At 46.6% G+C, this 21,977-nt stretch overlaps 1 protein-coding gene across 1 annotated transcript in view; it reads left to right on the forward strand.

Moving 5' to 3' along the window:
• The window catches only part of NYAP2 (neuronal tyrosine-phosphorylated phosphoinositide-3-kinase adaptor 2), a 165,844-nt gene extending 153,046 nt beyond the window's left edge, over positions 1-12,798 (forward strand). The window contains exons 4-5 of the mRNA XM_044292290.1: positions 9,331-9,546; positions 12,493-12,798. Coding sequence (XP_044148225.1) covers positions 9,331-9,546; positions 12,493-12,623 — 347 coding nt within the window. The 3' untranslated portion in view covers positions 12,624-12,798. The remainder of the gene's footprint in view (positions 1-9,330; positions 9,547-12,492) is intronic.
• The last annotated feature ends 9,179 nt before the right edge of the window (positions 12,799-21,977 follow it).

A 21,977-nucleotide genomic window follows, 5' to 3' on the forward strand; every position in this document is an offset into this window, starting at 1 on the left:
TTTGAAGAACCCTGGGCAGGCGCGTGGCAGTGAAGGAGAGGTAGACACGGTTCCTCTGGGGCACGCTCTGTAGATAGGGACCAGGCCTGATGGTGGATGAGGTGACCTGGATGTTACAGGTATTTTGTGTGCCTGGGGCAAGGTCCCTGTGGTATTCGTGACGCCAGTGCCTTTGGACGGTGGCACGCCGGTTGGTGGTTGGAATGATGGAGGTACACAAGTATGCAGTGAACCAAACGTAACTTTACTGAACAATCCAACTTTGTACAGCAGGTGTAGTACAGTCTTTGTATTACAGTTCCACAAGGGGGCTCATTCACATTATGGCAGGCAATATTCATGCAAGATACGCTGAGGGTAAACTTCACAAGCACTCAGCAGCAGGTTGTACCTTTCCTCAGAATCAATGTACAGTGTCCTTTCTAGAACTCCTGCTCTGGCTTTATATCTCCCAAGGCCCGGATGCCTAAAAGGGTGGCTTAAATCCTTGGTTACTTTCTTCCTCAGGTATTATATTCTTGCTACACTTTCTAAGGTCCTCTGCCCATCAGGGTCACTTAGCTTACCCTGGGTCGCCTTCTCCTATAAGGTGGATAACTGTAGGTTCTCCCAGGAGGTTGGATCCTGCAACTGGGGTATCTTCAGAGCTAACTTAGGCTCTCTTGTTCTCAGGCAGGCTGGAGCTTCTCACTAGCCTCCTGGACATCACTAGCAGCCAGGGCTATCCAGCTGCATGTCAGGAGCAGGCTTTTTAACCTCTGTCTTCTCAGACTCCTGACTCTGCACTAACTCTCCCTGTCTGGGCCTGGACATTTATACTAGGGGCTCCCTATCTCCCTCTAGTGTCTGGGATGTCTAACTACACCCAACTAGGCCTGCTGTTGCATCATTCAGGGGTACATTGCATATAACAACACATTAAAACATACATTAAATGCAGAATTAAATATGACATTTCGGTTCCTTGTGAGTAGGAGTAACGCGCACACCAATTGACCCTTGTGTAGTGCCCACCCCTACCTAGTGGGACACTACACATGTAGTCGCTCATGTGTGCCAGGCTGCCCATAGGCAAGGACAAGCTGTCCTCTGTGGGAGGCGTATCGTCTGCATCCTCTGTATCCCCCCAGCCACGCACCAGTGATGGGCTCGAGCTGTGTTGGGTGCCACCCCGCTGTGAACATGCTTCATCCTCATCCTCATCCTCCAGGAGTGGGCCCTGGCTTGCCAAATTTGCACCTGGCCTCTGCTGTTGCAAAAAACCTCCCTCTCAGCCACTTCTAAAAGACTGGCCTGAAAGTGTTTGAAATGACACCTCTTCCTCCTCCTCCTCCTGCTCGTCCTGGGCCACATCCTCTTCCATCATCGCCCTAAGTGTTTTCTCAAGGAGACATAGAAGTGGTATTGTAACAGCGTCATCGTCACTGGCCATTTTGGTGGAGTACTCAAAACAGCGCAACAGGGCACACAGGTCTCGCATGGAGGCCCAGTCATTGGTGGTAAAGTGGTGCTGTTCCGCAGTGCGACTCACCCGTGCATGCTGCAGCTGAAACTCCACTATGGCCTGCTGCTGCTCGCACAGTCTCTCCAGCATGCGCAAGGTGGAGTTTCACCTAGTGGGCACGTCGCATATGAGGCGGTGAGCGGGAAGGCCGAAGTTACGATGTAGAGCAGACAGTTCAGAGTTGCAACGAGATTTCGCCCATTATTGCACACCACCAGGCCGGGCTTGAGGCTCACTGGCAGCAACCACTCCTCGGTCTGTTGTTCTATACCCAGCCACAACTCTTGCGCGGTGTGGGTCCTGTCCCCCAAACGCATCAGTTTCAGAATGGCCTGCTGACGTTTTCCCCTGGCTGTGCTGAAGTTGGTGGTGAAGGCCTGTCGCTGACCGGATGAGGAGGTGGTAGAAGAGGAGGAGGAAGCCAAGTAGAAAGAGGAGGCAACAGGAGGCAAAGAATGATGCCCTGCGAACCTTGGCGGCAGAAGGACGTGCAGCAAACAGCTCTCCGCCTGGGGCCCAGCCGCCACTACATTTACCCAGTGTGCAGTTAGGGAGATATAGCGTCCCTGGCTGTGCTTACTGGTCCACGTATCTGTGGTTAGGTGGACCTTGCCACAGATGGCGTTGCGTAGTGCACACTTGATTTTATCCGATACTTGGTTGTGCAGGGAGGGCACGGCTCTCCTGGAGAAGTAGTGGTGGGACAGCAAGCGACATGAGCTGTTTGAAGCTGTCCGTCTCCACCAGCCTGAATGACAGCATTTCAAAGGCCAGTAGTTTAGAAATGCTAGCATTCAGGGCCAGAGATCGAGGGTGGCTAGGTGGGAATTTACGCTTTCTCTCCAAGGTTTGTGAGATGGATAGTTGAACGCTTCCGTGTGACATGGTGGAGATGCATGGTGACAGAGGTGGTGGTGTTGGTGGCACATCCTCTGTTTGCTGGGTGGAGGTGCCAACGTTCCTCCAGAGGCGGAGGAATAGGCCGAGGCAGCAGCAGAAGAGGTAGCAGGAGGGGCCTGAACCCTTTCTTGGTTTTGAAGGTGCTTACTCCACTGCAGCCCATGTCTCGCATGTAGATGCCTGGTCCTGCAGGTTGTGCTAAGGTTCAGAACGTTAATGCCTCGCTTCAGGCTCTGATGGCACAGCGTGCAAACCACTCGGGTCTTGTCGTCAGCACATTGTGTTAAGAAGTACCAGGGAACTCCTTGAAGCTGCCTTTGGTGTGCTCGGTCCCTGGTGGCGGTGGCCAGTAGCAGGCGAACTGTTTTGGCGACGGCTGCTCTGATTTTGCACCCTGCTCCCTCTTTTGCTATGCTGTTGGCTCGGTCTCACCACTGCCTCTTCCTCTTAACTCTAAAAGTCAGTGGCACAACCTTCATTCCATGTGGGGTCTAGGACCTCATCGTCCCCTGCATCGTCTTCCACCCAGTCTTCCTCCCTGACCTCATTTTCGGTCTGCACACTGCAGAAAGACACACAGTTGGCATCTGTGTTTCATCATCAGAAACGTGCTGAGGTGGTATTCCCATGTCCTCATCAGGAAACATAAGTGGTTGTGCGTCAGTGCATTATATGTCTTCCACTCTGGGGAAGGGCTAGGTGGATGCCCTTGGGAAACCCTGCCAGCAGAGTCTTCAAACAGAATAAGAGACTGCTGCATGACTTGAGGCTCAGACAGGTTCCCCGATATGCACAGGGGTGATGTGACAGACTGATGAGGATGGGTTTCAGGCGCCACCTGTGCGCTTTCTACAGAAGACTGGGTGGGAGATAATGTGAACGTGCTGGATCCACTGTCAGCCACCCAATCGACTAGCACCTGTACTTTCTCAGGCCTTACCATCCTTAGAACGGCATTAGGCCCGACCAAATATCGCTGTAGATTCTGGCGGCTACTGGGACCTGAGGTAGTAGGTTCAGTAGGACGTGTAGCTGTGGCAGAACGGCCACGTCCTCTCCCTGCACCAGAGGCTCCACCTAACACCACGACCATGACCGCAGTCCCATATTAGATGTTTGCCTCATAGTTAGCGTTCACCAAGCAAAGTAAAAAGTGGTTGAGTCTGTTAAAAATAATTATCCGCCAATAAAAACCCTGATGTAGGGTATTGCACTCAATTTTTTTTTTAACTCTATATGACAGCGGAATTTGTGGCCTAAATTTCACAGTAACTTATGCACCTATAATCACAGATGTGCAGTATATAAAACACAGTATTTTTTCCACCCCGGTATGTGAAAGCCGTATTTCTAGCCTAAAATGAACAGTCCCTTATGCACCTATAATCCTAGATGTGCACTATATGAAACAAAGGATTTTTTTTTCACCCAGTATTGCCCCAGTATGCCAAAGCCATATTTCTGGCCTAAAATGAACAGTCCCTTATGCACCTATAATCCTAGATGTGCACTATATGAAACAGAGGATTTTTTTTTTCACCCCAGTATGCCCCAGTATGAGAAAGCCATATTTCTAGCCTAAAATGAACAGTCCCTTATGCACCTATAATCCTAGATGTGCACTATATGAAACAGAGGATTTTTTTTTTCCGCCCAGTATTGCCCCAGTATGCCAAAGCCGTATTTCTGGCCTAAATGTAACACTCACTTATGCACCTATAATCACAGATGTGCACTATATGAAACAGAGGGTTTTTTCACCCCAGTATGAGAAAGCCGTATTTCTGGCCTAAATTGAACAGTAACTTATGCACCTATAATCACAGATGTGCATTATATAAAACAGTGTTTTTTCCACCCCAGTATGCCAAAGCCGTATTTCTGGCCTAAATGTAACACTCACTTATGCACCTATAATCCTAGATGTGCACTATATGAAACAGTTTTTTTTTTCCGCCCAGTATGCCCCAGTATGCCAAAGCAGTATTTCTGGCCTAAATGTAACACTCACTTATGCACCTATAATCACAGATGTGCACTATATGAAACAGAGGGTTTTTTCACCCCAGTATGAGAAAGCCGTATTTCTAGCCTAAATTGAACAGTCACTTATGCAGCGATAATCCTAGATGTGCACTATATGAAATAGAGGGGTTTGTTTCACCCCAGTGTCTCAAAGCAGTATTTCTGGCCTAAATTGAACAGTCACTTATACAGCAATAATCCTAGATGTGCACTATATGAAACAGTTTTTCACCCAGTATGCAAAAGCCGTATTTCTGGCTTAAATTGAACAGTTACTTATGCAGCGATAATCCTAGATGTGCACTATATGAAACAGAGGTTTTTTTTTTCACCCCAGAGGCAGGTTCACATGCTGCAGTTGGCCAATGACAGCCATGTCAATAGTAGGCATGGCTGTGATGGCCTCTGGCAAGTAGTATGACGCTTGTTGATTGGCTGCTTTGCAGCCTTTCAAAAAAGCACCATAGAAATTGCTGAAGACAAAACCCGAACTTTTACGTAAATGTTTGGGTGCCGAAAAATCTAAAGTTTCTCCTGTATAACGTTTGCGTATCCGAAATATCAGTGACATTCAGTAAAAAAATTTTGCCTGCACTACATCTCCTGTATAACGTTTGCCCATCCTAAATATCAGTCACATTCATTCAGTGTAATTTTTTTATTAGGCGGTGGTGACAGCGACATTACTTGCGCTATACCTCCTGTTTAATGTGTGTGCATCCTAAAAATATCTGTGACATTCTGTGTACTTTATTTGCGCATACCATTACAAAACCTGCGATACTGTACGTGTGACATACTTGCAAGCATATATACCATTTAATATGAGCAAGGCGAGCAGTAAGGGACAGGGAAGTGGCCGTGCTGCTGATGGTGCATGCAGAGGCTGTGGCCCTGGGCAGAGTGAAACTGTGCCTGCTGCCAGAGCACAAAATCACACTCATCCACGATACCTAGCTTCATGTCCCAGTTTGCAGGGCGGCGCAGGACACCACTCGAAGTCAGACCAGTGCGACCAGGTGGTCGGTTGGATTGCAGCAGATAATGCTTCCAGTCGGTTTAGCATCACCCTGTCTTCCACAAAGTCCAGTCTCAGTAGCCAAGAGTCTGGTCAACACAATCCTCACCCTGATATTCCTTCAAACCCACCATGGAAAGTCTTGGCAAATAAGTGATCCCACACTCGGATATTCCGAGGAGCTGTTTTCATGGACATGCCTTAGTTTGGGCCTCTCGCCAAGCCTGCTTGAAGAGGGACATGAGGAGATCTTGTGCCCTGATTCCCAAACTCTGGAGCATCCACAGTCAGAAGAAGATAATGGTGGAGAACGGCAATTAGTGTTTCACAAGATGGATAATGATGATGAGACAGTTGCCAATAAGTCAACTGCAATTAGTGTCTCAAGAGGTTGATGATGAGGATGAGACACAGTTGTCAATAACTAAGGTTGTTGTTAGGTTAACAAGTCAGTAGGATGACCAGAGTGAGAAAGTGGAAGAGGAGGTGCTAGACGATGAAGTCACTGACCCAACCTGGGATGGTGGCAAGCCGAGCGAGGACAGCAGTACTGAGGGGGAGGGATCCGCAGCACTGCACCCTACAGGCTGGAAGAGGCAGTGGGGTGGCAAAAAGGAGAAGGCGGGCCACATCAAACAGGCCCGCAACTGTTCCACAGAGCACCCCTTTGCGGCAATCTGTCTTGCCAAGGGGTAGGTGTTCTCAGTCTGGCGCTTTTTTGAGGAAAGTGCGGACGATGAAAGAATTTGCATTTGCAACCTGTGCCGTACCAAAATGAGTAGGAGTGTGAACACTAGCAACCTCACCTCCACCAGCATGATCCACCACATGGCATCAAAGCACCCTCATGGGTGGGCCATATTCCTGGGTCCACAACCAGTGTCTGCGGGTCACACCATTGCCTCCTCTTCCCCTGTGTTATGTGCTGGCCGATCCCCTGTCCAAGACGCAGCCCCAGATGCCTCCCGCCATGCACCTTCACAAGCACCATCAGCTAGCACATCCACTTCTGTATCCCAGCGCAGTGTACAGATGTCTATACCCCAGGCCTTTGAACGAAAGCGCAAATACCCAGCCACCCCCCCACAGACCATAGCCCTAAATGCACACACCTCCCCAAATTGCTGACCCTGGAAATGTTGCCATTTAGACTTGTGGACACTTAGGCTTTCCGCAGCCTAATGGCGGCGGCTGTCCAGCGGGACTTTGTCCCCAGCTGCCAATATTTTTCACGGTGTGCAGTCCCACCCTTACACCAGCATGTGTCCCGTAACATCACCCGTGCTCTGACCAACGCAATTATTGGGAAGGTCCACTTAACGACTGGCACATTGACAAGTTATTTTGGCCAGGGACGCTATATTTCCCTGATGGCACACTAGGTGAACGTTGTTGAGGCCGGGAGTGAGTCGTACCCTGGGTTGGGCCAGCTGCTACCGACGCCATGGATTGCGGGCCATACTTCAATTAGGGTTTCCGCCGCCACTTACGTTAATGGCTGCAACCCCCCTTCTCCTCCTCCGCCTCCTCCTCCACTTCCACATCTTAATTATCATCTTGCAGCACCAGTCAGCCGTCAGTCAGTAGGTGGAAGCAGTGTGTTGCAATCCTACAGGCTCACCTGAGTCAGATGACAGCTGGCTGGAGGTGGGAGCCCAGTGGCAAGGACCGCAGGCAGGTTGTAGTTGCAGGAAGTCAGCCAGAGGCGTAATCGGTTGGCAGGCGGTGGGTCAGGGCAGGCAGCAGTGAGCGTGGTCAGACAATCCGGATCGGGAACGGTGGTAGCAGTTCAGCTGGTAGGGACAAGCAGAAGAGTAGTCGGGGACAATTCCAAGGTCGGTAGCAGTAGCAACAGAGGAACAGCGGTAGATGCAGCAGGATCAAGTCCAGAAGAACAATAACCAGCAGGGATCTGGTGCAAGAGGCTGGGCTTATAAAGAGGAAGTAGCAGGTGCAAGGAATCACAGAGATTAACAAGGCAAGGCTGGAACAAGGTAGATCAAAGTGTTCAGTAGAAGGAAAAGTACAGAAGGGTTGGTAGTCTAGTGGCTAGAGCTACCGCCTGGGACATGGCTGGTCACAGGTTCGAATCCTAACACAGTGTAGCACTGCAGTGGGGAAGCGGCAACAGGCTGTGCTTAAACTGATCTGCTTAGGTGACAAACAGCACACTGCCGCAGGGATAAGGAACCAGACTCAGCTGTGGCTGTCGCCACTCAACCTACAACCAGGCATGGTTGTGTCTAATGGCCGTAACTTGGTGGCGGCTTTAGAGCTCGCAAGCTCACACACATCCCATGCCTAGCCCATGTGTTCAACCTAGTGGTTCAGTGGTTTCTCAAAACCTACCAATTTGCCTCAGCTACTTGTGAAGGTGCACCGTGTGTGTCCCCATTTCCACAAGTCATCGACAGCTTCGACTGTTGTGCAACGTGAGCATGCACTGGACATGTGGAACTTGACGTTGACGTTCCACATGTTGGCCGGGCTTTGTGAGCAGCAGATAGTGGAATATCAGCTGCAACATGGTTGTCAACTTTCCAGTCAGCTTCCTCTCTTCACAAGTGATGAGTGGGCATTGATGTCTGACCTCTGTGAGGTTTTACGCAACTTTGAGGAACCATCCCACTTCTGCTCACACCCCTTCCACCAATAAAAAGGGTACATGGTTCAATTTCCCTTTTCTTGTCATGCTTATTAGGCTGTTTTAGAGGGTCAGCTGAGCAGCGGGCCCTTACCCATAATGTTTTAGAGGGTCACCAGCAGGCCCTCAAGTGTAATGTTTTAGAGGGTCAGCTCACCAGCACAGCCTCACCCCTGAATTTTTAGATGGTCACCCTCCTAATGTTTTTGAGGGTCCCCAGCAGGCCATCAGTCATAATTTTTCAAGGATGTGTATGATGCCCTCCTTTATGTGTAATAAAGGGTATATTGGAGTGCTGGTTCCTTGTAATTTTTGGCAGCCCTTTCCCTTAGTGCATAGACTTTATGAGTGTAGGAGTCCCACTCCCTGAACAATTGTACGACAATGTCTTTTAGGTTCCCTTTTATGTGATATACAGGTTGTATCGGAGTGCCCCTTCCTTGTAATTTTTGGCAGCACTTGCACTTTATATACAAGTAAATATACAGGTAAGAATGTTTCCTAATAATTTTTCGGGTTGGTGCATATTATTGTCAGTCTGTAAAAGTGGCGTACTACTCAGACAACATCGTTCCCAGCAGTGACCTGGGAGTTCAAGATGCATCCAGACATCCTCCCCGTGTTGTTCTCAAACCATTTCACTGGCGTTTCCATCAATTTCTGACCTTTTCCTATGAACCAGACACCCTCCCCTCTTCAGAGCAGGGGGTGCCTGGTTTAATGCTCGGGTTCTCCCATTGACTTACATTGAGCACGGGTGCTCAGTAGAGCACCCGAGCATCCCTATGTGTTCGGCCAGAGCCCCCGAGCACCTGAGCACTATGGTGCTTGACCAGCACTATTCGTCAGTAAGAGTTCCACATACTTTTGTGCATACTGACCTTCTGCTTTTTATGTCTGAGTACACAGATGTGCCCTTTCTTTCCTTTCCTCTTAGCTTGAAATTCCATGAGATGAGAAGCATGAGATGACCAGCTGGAAAAAAGAAAACCGTTTAAGCTTCTCTGTTATAATTTCTGATGGAAAAACTCTCAGAAACTTCCCCTTAACATTCTATGTTATATCCTTAGACAATATTCTAATTTTCTAAAATTATTTACCTGTACTTAAGGACCTATGAATTTGGGTAAAGATATGTAAATATTTTTCTTTACATTGTAAAGACCACCGATACCACATTAAAACTAAATTCATATCTGTAGATGCATATATTTCAATTTCTTGGTTTCTCATTTTTAGAACCCTCTGATGAAATCAAAGTAAGAAGTCACAGTACAGAACCTTTACCAAAGTTGGAAAGCAAAGAGCGACCGGGCCACCACCACTCATCACCATCCTCCAGAGAGTCATTTAAATCTCAGGAATGGGATGGAACCCCGGGCTCAACACATGTTTCCAGTAGACTTGGAAGATCATCTGTGAGCCCAACAATGTTAGCAGGAAATAACAGCTCAGGTAAGAGGGATACATACACGAGGAGAACTGGTCTATTAAAGTGTATAGATAAGATACCTAAAAAGAAAAGCCTTGTGTGTCTATTCTAGAAGTCATTTAAAGAGGACCTGTCACTACCTTAAAAATGCGAACTGTGAACATTACCACTCTAGTGACAAGTCCTCGTTAAGGAGAACAAACAAGGTGAAATAAACCGATAAGTGGAAAAAAAACTTGGGAACAATTAATTCAGGTACATTATTTAGTAATATGTTTATTCTGGCTTTGTTATCTTTTCACCCACAAATGCCCACTAAGAGACAAATATTTAGGATGGATGTTATTTTTGAAAATTATGTTATTGGTAGGGATGAGCGAACCCGTTGAAGTTCGGGTTCGCCAGGTTCGGCTGAACTTCAGGTCAAAGTTCGGGTTCAGGACCCGAACTTGACCTCGAACCCCGACAACATTAAAGTCAATGGAGACCCGAACGTCACTATATTATTGATCGCGCAGGTCTTCTTTCTTCAGGACCTGCGATGACATCACCGCGCTCACCAGTGACGTCATCGCAGGTCCTTTTGCAGATCCTGAAGAAAGAAGACCTGCACGATCAAGGCTGCGCGATCAAGTGGATGAGGTGAGTTTCTTTTTATTATTTTTAACCCCTCCTTGGCCATTTTATGTCTAAAGAATGCTATTATTTTCCGTTATAACCATGTTATAACGGAAAATAATAAAATCACCCGAACACCAAACCTGAACCCGAACTTTTGTGAAAAAGTCCGGGTTCGGGTCCAGATACCCGAACTCGCAAAGTTTGGTCCGAACCCGAACTTTGCAGTTTGGGTTCGCTCAACCCTAGTTATTGGTACTGGAATGGCTTAATTAAGTACTGTCTTTTTAACAACTTTGCATAAATAAATGGTGAACTTGAGAGAAAGATATCTAGGTTGTCCAGAGGATCTCCTCTTCTTTGTCTGTGCTGTGTATAGGAGACAGCATAGTAGTTGCTAGTTAGTCTTTATTCACTGTGGAGCTGAGCTCAGAGAAAACTAATAACTAGTGATGGGGCCTCCAGAGGCCAAAACTAGTGATACATGTAAGGCTACTTTCACATCTGCGTTTGAATTTTTGCTATTGAGATCAGTCATAGGATCTCAATAGCAGATGAAAAATGCTTCAGTTTTGTCCCCATTGATTGTCAAAACTGAACTGAACTAAACGGAATGCACCAAAATACATTCCGTTCCATTTGGTTGCGTTTCCATGACGGACAGAAAAACTCTGCAAGCAGCATTTTTCTGTCCATGATGTGGTGTGGAGCAAGACGGATCTGTCCTGACATACAATGTAAGTCAATGGGGACGGATCCGTTTTCTCTGACACAATAGAAAACTGATCCGTCCTCCATTGACTTTCAATGGTGTTCATGACGCATCTGTCATGGCTATAGAAGACATAATTCAACTGGATCCATTCATGACGGATGCATGCGGTTGTATTATTGTAATGGAAGCGTTTTTGCAGATCCATGACAGATCCGCAAAAAACGCTCGTGTGAAAGTAGCCTAAGATACAAGTCATATAATGTCTAAAAATAAAGCTACTCCTCATATACACACACATGACAACTTATTCTGAGAAGTCATATGAAAAGGCAGGTATGCTTTAAATTAAAACGGTAAAAATGAGGCATTATATGGTGTCCATTGTGATAAATATGTTGTTTGTGTATTGCATGGCTGTTTCTAGGTTGTCCAGAGAGATAAACTTTAGACACTTTCTGCTCCAGCTAATAGATGAGGATTATAAATTCCATGTACTGTAAGCTATTAAACAACGTAGAGTTTATAAAAGATATCCGTGAGTTGCAGGGTATTTGCCCTGGTATTAAATGGGCTTTCCAGGCTCCAGATATTGATGACCTTTCCTCAAGATAGGTCAGTAATATCTTATCGGTCTGACACCCCGCACCCCCACCGATCAGGTGTTCCCTGCAGCCTCTCGCACTGGAACTAGCTCTTGAATAGAGCAGAAAATACAGCTCCATTCAAAGTGTAGTGGCCATCTTGGGTTACTGCAGTTTATCTTCCATTAAAGGGGTTGTCCAGGTTCAGAGCTGATACCCATAATTTCACCCAGGCAGCCCCCCTGATGTTAGCATCGGAGCATTACATGTTCCGATGCTCTCCCTTGCCCTGCACTGGATCGCGCAGGGCAAGGGCTCTTTTATTTAAAAAAACACACTGCCGGGAGGAGGCTTCCGCCCAACAGTGTGTTCGGTGATGTCACCGGCTCTAATGGGCGGGCTTTAGGGCTACCCTAGCCATTTTAAAGGCTAGGGCAGCGCTAAAGCCTGCCCATCAGTGCCGGTGACGTCACCAGGCTCACTGATGCACTATAGAGAGCCCGGTTCATCCCCGGAACTCCAGAAAATGACTTTCTTCTGTTCGATTTAGCGCAGGGCAAATGAGAGCATCGGGGCATGAACTTCTCCGATGCTCAAGTCAGGGTGGCTGCCTGGGTGAAAATGGGGATATGTCCGAGTTCAGAGCTTTAAAATGAATGGTAGCTGGGCTGCAGTAACCTAGCACTGCCACTTTGAACAGAGCTGTGCATCCTGCTTCATTCAAAGTGCTAGTGATTGATGGGGGTGCAGGATATCAGATCCTCTCTTATTGGATATTAATGACCTATCCTGAGAATAGGTCTTCAATATCAGGAGCCTGGAAAATCCCTTTAACTGCCAATGGAATGGTTTTGTCATTGATATAAAGCTTCAATAAAAACAAGTCATCCGTGGTGTCACTAGGGAGCAATAGTATTTAGAGAAGCACCTACACAGAGTGGTGTTGAGAACCAGCTGTGGCTCCCAAGCCATTGGTCGGTTTTGCAGTATATAAAATGTAGACAAATATTTAATTGCTGTGGCGCTAATTGAATAATTCATTTTTTTTTTTGCAGAAATGAAAATAAGCTGCAAATTAGGTCGATCTGCTTCCACGTCAGGTGTGCCTCCTCCTTCAGTTACTCCCCTCAGGCTAGCCAATGAGCATCAACACAGCCAGGTACCACCGTTACCCAATAGTGAATGACGTCATGTGATTCAACATGCCAAATACTTTCCACTTCTGTGTCTGTCATCTGTTGCCGTCAGCTCTGTATGTCTGTCTTCGTATGGTCCACTCTCTGTCTGCCATTAGTCAACAAAGTCATCTGCCGCTCTAATCACGGAGGAGCTTTGTGTTTCTCTTTCCTATGGTACTACCTTGATCTGTGTTTTACTCATTCTGCAATTTTATTGTAACATTTTTCTATTTGTACTTTCTTTTTTATTTATTTTTTTACACTTTGTGCACATTTTTACTGTCGTAGTTTGATAAATTTCACAGCCTTGTCTATATGTATAGATGACTGTCTTGTATGCCGCAGCAATCCATTGTTAATGATTTGTACATGCATTTTAACATTCTCCCTTCTGTATTGTAAGATATGTGACAGTTTTTGCTTATACGGTTATTTGGTCTTGGTGCATGTTTATAATACAATCTGAAGTGTCACTGTCTATACACCATACTTATCCAGCCATCGGTTTCATCTAAGTGGCAGCTACTTAATTTCAGCCCTGTAACATTTATAAGATATTAGAAGTAATACAATGAGAAATATTGTTGTATATTGTATAATAGACATTTCTCCTCATGTGTCAGAGAGTTCTGTAAATCATCTGAAGTTGCAGATCTCCCTGGCAGATAAGGAGCCATACTGAGCCCATTCTATTGCCAAAAACGTAAGAATATCATGTAAGTGTTTGTGCATGAAAAGCCATATCTATATTATCTTGAAAAGATAAATAAAAGCTGCATCTAAAGACTTTATCACCCTTGTGTTGTGCCGATATCTTGTTCTTTTCAGTGCACGAATCCGTGTTTTACATTTGTGCTTCTTTACCAAACTAACCACAAGAGTTAGTAACTGGTAAAATGTTCTCATTAGACCTGTTGTTTTGTCTTTCACTGTCTACATAGTTTAAATACATCTGTCCAGTACGTTCTCGTGTCCCATACACCAATTCAATTGCCATAACTGTATGTACGTTTCTATTGATAAGCAGTTCAAGTCGTAAAGGGTCACTGAGTTTTCAGAAAACCTTTGATATGTCATCGGCATATCAAAAGTTTTGATCGGTATGGTCGGAATGTTCAAAGCCCCACCGATTGCTAGAATGAGGAGGGAGAATTGCTTGAATCACACACTCTCTCCTCACTGCAGCAACACAGACTCAATAGAAAGTCTGTCGGTTCGCCTCGCTTCGGTCTCCTGCAGTAAGGAGAGAGAGTATGATATTCGAGCGCATCTCTCTCCGCGTCTCTCTCCTCTCGTCCTAGTGATCACTGGGGGTCTCAGCATCACTGGGGGTCTCTCTATAACATATCAAAAGTTTTCTGTAAACTCAATCAATGTAAGTCGTCATTTTTTTAAATTATATCCATATTTGGTAAAGCTAGGTAACAGACAATATTTCCATCCTCATAATTTCTATAAGGGATGTATTGAGATGGCTTAGTCTATGATAATGATCAGTCAGACCCTAGGGTTGACTAGGGTTCCAACTGGGCAAACTTGTACAACATTTGTATTACACATCTATATATAAAGAAGGACATATATATGTGTGTGTATGTATGTATGTTCTGCGATCACTCAAAAACGCAACCATCGATTTAAATGAAACCTGGTATACATATCCATTGCTACCTGGAAAGAAATCTTGTGGGGGGTCACAGCTCTCTAGGACGTACCGTTCCTAAGAGATTCCCAAAATTCAACCTGCATTAGCCAATACAAGCCTGCAAGTCTTTCTCTTCATATCCCAACTGCCATACACACGGTCACATGTCCCTTATCAGTCAATAGAAGCTTGCAGGCCCTTAGTCTCCACATACACACAGTTTTACTACAGGTTTCCATAACAATCCAGCCATTTTTCTTCACTGCTGTAGGTCATCTTTAGGCTACGGCTACGGCTACACGACAACATGTGTATGGATGGATTTTTTGCAACTGTCGTGTCGCAGTCACAGCATGTCACATGTCGCAGTGCGACACCATAGCCTATCATTATAAAAAATGTTGAGACAAAATGTTGCACGCCACATGTCGTCGTGTAGCCTTAGAATTAAAGGGGCAGGGCGCTGAGGAGGTAACTGTTAAAGGGGTGGGCACTGTGGTGATCACTGTTAAAGAGGTGTTCAATGTGGAGGTCACTGTTAAGGAGGCAGGGACCACTATTGAAGGGGCAACTGCTGTGGAGGTCACTGTTAAGGCAGCAGGATACTGTGAGGTCACTGTTAAGGCAGCGGGGTACTGTGGAGGTCACTGTTAAGGGGCAGGCCCCTGAGGAGATCACTGTCAAGGGAGTGGGATGCTGTTAAACTCACTGTTAAAGGGGAAGGCTGCTGTGAAGGTCAAAGTTAAGGGGATGGGCTGCTGTGGAGGTCCCATTTTAAAGTGGCGGTGCACTGTGGCGGGGTTAGTGTTAAGGGGTGGAGGGACTGTGGAGTTCACTGTTAAAGGGGCAGGGTGCTGTAGATGTCACTGTTATGGTGGATACTGTTGATATCTTTTAACGACCCACACAAACATTAAATGAACTAGATGAAATATACCCACCCGAAGCTGGGTCCTTCTGCTAGTAGTCTATAAAAATAAGGTAATACCAAGTACTCTAAACCGCTCCCTGGCACATCACTCTTTCTCAGCCTGGCTCAGATGGAATTCCTGTCTTCATGCATGACTCCATAATGCGACAATATTTGTGTGCAAATTTATATGACTCAGGAAGAGGGAGCATCAGTGGGGATGCGCTCTGGTAGTTAGGACTAGCGGATGCAGTATAGAGGCAAAGTACACAGTTCTTGAATCAAACAGCGGTGTTTTTTCACACATTGGTGTATAACAAAATGACTATAAGGTGTATCACAAAAGACAGGTGGCTTGGTGTTTGTTCACACACAAGGAAAGTCCATAAACAATAAAAGTCACCTTTTCTCCTGGTTGTTAATTCACACCCTAGCCGTTCAGCCTCATCAAGTCCATCAAGTGCTCCAGTCTGCCTCAAACCTCAAATCCTAGCCCTCAGTTCACAGCACACAGACTCCTGAGCTCCACTGTCAGAGTGAGGTAAATCCACCCACCTGGCAGTGCTGGCTGGTTTTTATGCCTGGCAAAACCCGGCCTGAAACATGCGGAGTAGTAACCCACCCAGCACTTTGACTACTCCCAGTAAGAGCCTTTCAGGATCAGCTATAACAGCCATGCTAAATCTTTAGGTTTCAATTAGCAATAGCTGCTGCTGACACATAAATTACTGGCCAGGAACCTCGGTGACACATACCTTCCATCCACGATAATTCCAGGTACCTTCTTACATACCCCCCCTTGTTCAACCCTGAGGAAGTGAACACCTGCCATACAGTATGCAAGGGACAGGGCATCCGCGTTTTTTTCCTGCAACCAGCCTGCCCTGTGTTCCACGGAGAACTTAAAGTTCTGTAAGGACAGGAACCACCTGGTGACTCGGGCATTTCTCTCTTTGGCCTGGCTCATCCACTTGAGAGGGGAGTGGTCAGTCATCAGGCGGAACTTTCTCCCCAACAAATAGTAGCGGAGAGACTCGAGTGCCCATTTGATAGCCAGGCACTCTCTTTCCACTTGCTATACCTGGTTTTGTCTGGGGTGAGCTTGCTGCTTAAAAAGACAATGGGATGCTCCTCCCCGTTGACTTCGGAGGCATCTTTGTGTACCACAAACTATTGAACCGGTGACCCGCACAGTGGAAAAGACTTCGAAGTGGAAAAAGCCTCTTCCGCCCGCTCATCCCAGTGAACCATCAAAGATTTTCGTCCCTTCAAGAGCTTTGTCAAGGGTGCGGCTATAGTGGCAAAGTGTCAAACAAATCTCATGTAATAGCCTATCATTCCTAGGAACCACTTTACTTGTTTAGGGGGGACAGGTCGGGGCCAATTTCTTATCGCCTCTATTTTGTTTACTTGGGGTTTGATCACTCCGTGCCCAATGACATACCCCAGGTATTTTGTCTCCTCTAATCATATCGCGCATTTTTCGGGGTTAGCGGTTAGTCCAGCTTTTCGAAGGGAGTCTACTACAGCCTGTGACTTTCCCAGTCGGTACTGTGGAAGACAATATCGTCCAGCTAAGCCGAAGCATACCGACGATGTGTTCGTAGTACAATGTCCATTGGCCTTTGAAAAGTGGTGGGGACACCATGCAGACCAAAGGGTAACACCTTATACTGGTACAGCCCCTCGGGTGTGATGAAGGCAGTTTTCTCTTTGGCAGCATCCATTAAGGGTACCTGCCAGTACCCTTTAGTGAGGTCCAAAATAAAAAATACCGGGCTTGTCCTAACCTCTCAATCAGCTCATCTACCCGGGGCATGGAATACGCATCAAAATTAGATACCTCGTTTAATTTTCGAAAATCGTTTCAAAACCGCAACATCCCGTCCGGTTTGGGTATCATCACTATAGATCTGGCCCACTCACTTCTAGACTCCTCAATGACGTCTAGTTGCAGCATTAGTTGTACTTCCTCAGAGATGCCTGTCGCCGAGCCTTGGGTATGGTTTCAACCTGATTTTGGCCTGAGGCTCAGTGACAATGTGATGCTGGATTATGGAAGTGCATCCAGGGAGGTCTGAGAACACATCTGTGTTCCTGCTGACAAACTTCCTGGCCTCCTGAGTCTGTTTAGAGGAGAAGTAGTCAGCAATCTTCACTGTGGCAACTGCTTCCCTTACATTAGACTGGGACCTCTCTCCCTAGAAAACTTGGCCGTGGGCTATTGTCAGTACTGGTCTCCCTATCGTTTCATGGTTTGAGTAAATTCACATGGAACACCTGCACCGGCTTCCGCCGCCCTGGCTGGTGTACCTTGTAGTTTACTTCTCAAACCTTTTCGAGTACCTCGTAGGGTCCCTGCCAGCTAGCCAGTTACTTACTAACTATTGTCGGTACCAGAACCAAAGCTCAAAACCCAACCAAAAGAGCCAGACCCGAGCCTGCCGATTATACACCCGACTTTGAGCTCGCTGCCTCCATATGTTCCTTTACCAGCGGCAACACGGTTTCCATACGTTCCTGCATCTGGGTGACGTATTCAACAACACTTTTATATGGTGTGGGTTGTTGCTCCCATGCCTCTTTGGCTATATCCAAAAGACCACGTGGATGTCTGCCATATAGTAGTTCGAAAGGTGAGAATCCAGTAGAGGCCTGGGGCACTTCTCGCACTGCGAACATAAGAGAGGGCAGAAGATGGTCCCAATCCTTTCCATCCTTAGCTACTACCCGTTTTAACATAGTTTTTATGTTTGATTAAACCTTTCTACTAGGCCGTCAGTTTGTGGATGATAGACAGATGTTTGTATCTGTTTGATATTCAGCAACTTACAGAGCTCTCGAATGACCTTGGACATAAAAGGAGTCCCCTGGTCAGTCAGAACCTCTTTGGGTATCCCTACTCGGGAAAACATCTCTATTATCTCTTTTGCTATGAGTTTGGCCGATGTATGTCGCAGTGGCACCGCCTCCGCATACCGAGTGGCGTAGTCCAGGACGACCAAGATGTCTTGGTGCCCCCTAGCGGACTTCGGTACTGGGCCTACGAGATCCATAGCGATTCTCTCAAATGGTACCTTGATAATCGGGAGGGGCACTAAGGGACTGCGGAACAGGTGCTGGGGGCTAGTGGTTTGACAGGTCAGGCAAGACTTACAAAAGTCATCCACCTCTCTAAAAACACTGGGCCAGTAAAACCATTGTAGTATACGGTACTGTGTCTTCTGCAGTCCCAGATGACCCCCGAGAACATGTTGGTGGCCTAACTTTAACATGTGCTTTCAATAGGCCCCAGGCACCACCAACTGCTCAACAGGTTCACCCCGCAGCTGGTTTACGCGATATAGCATATTCTGGTGGCCCACAAAACAGGGAACATCGACTTGGCCCCAGGTTGTTGGGGTACACCATCACGTATTACCACATTCTCCCAGGTCTGGGATATGGTTGGATCTCGGCTTTGGGCTGTATGGAAATTCTTCCCGGAGACATTGAGGTCTGAAAACCCAGGACCCGGTGGCAACTCCTCCACGTCTCACATCATTACCCTACACGGGGTTGTCTCTCCCTCTTCCACCGAAGTGGTGGTCACCCCTACTGCTGGCCCTTTGGCCTCAGGTTCCCAGGATTCTGGACATCCCCCTGAACAAGACCAATCTCCTGGGCTTATTCCTGTCTCAGGGGTATCCTTAACTCTCACAACCGGCCATAGGGCAGGGAAACCTAGAAAGTCTCTCCCTATTATGAGTTCACTACTGGAGATTTGTGGCGACTGCCACTTCATGGGTCCACCTGCCGGCCACCGTGGTTAAAGACACCAGCATGGTGGGGTAGTCTTTCAAGTATCCATGAATGCACATCACCCCAACTTTCTGGGCAGTATACTCAGCAGACAGCACCAGGGTAGCCCTTACCAGGGTCACCAAGCTCCCTGAGTCCACCTGGCACAAGTGGTCTAGAGCCTCCAGGGTACCTGTGGCACACAGTTTCCTAGCATATAGGGATTGTTGGCAGCCACAATTAGTGTCCATGGGCTCAACCCGATGAGTTCTGGAGTTTGCCTGTCCTCCTCCCAAAAGAACCCCCCTTGAGATTCTTGGTGGCCTCATAGCGTTACACCTGGTCCACCATTTCCAGGGCATTTCCAGGAGACACCTGGCCGATCCAGTGCTGGAGAGGGGGTGGCATCGCCCTCCAGAATATGTCAGCCAATAGTCTATCCAGCATAGCCGTGGGACTCCGCACATCAGGCTGTAGCCACTTTTGCAAAAGGTGGAGTAAGTCATAATACTGGTGTCTTGTTGGCTCAGACCGCATAAACCCCCACTGATGTATCCGCTGGGTCTGGACTAACACGTTCACCCCCAGTCTTGCCAAAATCTCACCCTTTACCTTTGGGTAGTCAACCCCTTGATCGTCCGGCAAGTCGAAATACACCCGTTGGGACTTTGATGCCAGGAAAGGAGCGACAACCTCAGCCCACTGGTCTCGGGGCAGCTTTTCCCTGGTGGCCACTTTCTCGTACATCGCCAGGTAGGTTTCAATGTCGTCTGCAGGTGTCGTCTTAGGGATCGCTGCACGGACTGCTTTCCAGGCATCATGGACGCTTGGGGTTGCTCCTGCTGTCTGCAAAGCCATCACGTGTTGTAGCAGCAACTGGTTGGTCTCTTGCTGCTGCTTATTAGCCTCCCGTTGGTGCAGGTTGGTCTCTCGCTGCTGCAAATTAGCCTCCATGACGGCCTTCACAACAGCCTCTATTTTGTCATGGGGCACGGGGTTGAAATACAGCTGGTTTGATGTACGACACACAACTATGCCCAAAAATGCAAACCCAAAATATATATCAGCGTTCACGCCAGCCTCACTGCACTTGCCGCATCCTCCACCAATTGTGGGGATGCACTCTGGTAGTTAGGACTAGCAGATGCAGTATAGAGGCAAAGTACACAGTTATTGAATCAAACAGCGGTATTTATTCACACATTGGTGTATAACAAAATGCAGATAATGTGTATCACAAAACACAGGTGGCTTGGTGTTTGTTCACACACAAGGAAAGTCCATAAATAATAAAAGTCACCTTTTCTCCTGGGTGTTAATTCACAGCCTGTTAGCCGTTCAGCCTCATCAAGTCCATAGTCCTGTTCGCCTTTAGAGGGGCCTGAGTGCTCCAGCATGGCTTAAACCTCAAATCCCAGCACAGCCCTCAGTTCACAGCACACAGACTCCTGAGTTCCACTGTCAGAGGTAGTTAAATGCACACACTGGGCAGTGCTGGCTGGTTTTTATGCCTGGCATAACCCGGCCTGGAACATGGGGAGTAGTAACCCACCCAGCACTATGACTACTCCCAGTAAGAGCCGTCCCGGATCAGCTATAACAGCCATGCTAAATCTTTAGGTGTCAATTAGCAATAGCTGCTGCTGACACAAAAAATACTGACTCTTACTTCACCGAGGCCAGGAACCTCGGTGACTCATACCTTCCATTCACGATGATTACAGGTACCTTCATACAATACATATAAGCAGGAGATCCCAACAGCAAAAAACTAAAAATCTATTATCATACTACCATACTACTATACATAGTAACATAGTACATAAGGCCAAAAAAAGACATGTGTCCATCCAGTTCGGCCTGTGGTAAGTAGTAGTAGTAGTAAGTAGCTTTAACAACATTCAAAAACTAAACTGGGTACAGCAAATATGAGTAAGTGTATGTTCACATTAGACCATCATATCAATAAAACTAAATAGAAAGGGAATCACCAAATTTCACAATGCAAAGTACATTCATTATTAAATGGATCTCCTAGACCTAATGAGACTAGTTTACTTACTTTAAAAATAAACGTCAGAATGGTTATGTATTCCTTTTTTAAACTAAAAATTTATTTATTTATGTATGTTTTTATTGTCTGGCACTAAAATTAGCATTTTATTTTCAATTCTGATAGAGAGAGCTCAGGAGTAAGGCTACTTTCATACTCGCGTTGTTGATTCCGGTATTGAGATCCGAGAGGGATCTCAACACCGGAATTAAAGAGAATGTTTTGATTTTGCATCCGTTCCCTTAGGATGCGATTGTGTAAAATCAAAACGGAAAAAAAGGATCCTAAAAAAACAGATCCCTCACCATTGACTTACATTGTTTTCGGTGCTGGATCCATTTTTTTCCTTTTTTTATGACTGGGCGCAAAACCGCAGCTTGAAGCAGTTTTGTGTCCAGTCTCAAAATGGAATGCTGCTGGAAACTAAGACATCCTGATGCGTCCTGAACAGATCTCTTTCCACTCAGAATGCATGAGGACTAAATGGAAATGTTTTTTTCCGATATTGAGATCCTTTGCCGCAAGTGTGAAAGTAGCCTAAAGTATATTTTAATCTCTAACCATCTAAACTCATTAGGCAAAAAAATTTCTTAGTGTACCACCACAGCTGTAGAGGAAGTTAGAAGCTCTAATTCCACACTAAAACTTGTTGGAAGACAGTCTCTCTAACAAGAAAAACAGGGAGACTACAGCTTGTGCTGAGCAGTGCGAAATATTAGCAGCAGAGGAGGAGGTAGACTGAAAGATGCTGGTCTGGTACACAAATAGAAAAAGGCTCCGGCACCAGAAGGACGTAATGAAGAAACCCCGGTCTTTATTTTGTCACCATAAATTAGGTACATCCAGCAACAGTGATATTGTGACCCACTTATCCCCATGATGGTGGGGATAAGTGGGTCACAATATCACTGTTGCTGGATGTACCTAATTTATGGTGACAAAATAAAGACCAGGATTTCTTCATTACGTCCTTC

This window comes from Bufo gargarizans, chromosome 4, assembly GCF_014858855.1.
Source record: "Bufo gargarizans isolate SCDJY-AF-19 chromosome 4, ASM1485885v1, whole genome shotgun sequence".
Lineage (NCBI taxonomy): Eukaryota > Metazoa > Chordata > Amphibia > Anura > Bufonidae > Bufo > Bufo gargarizans.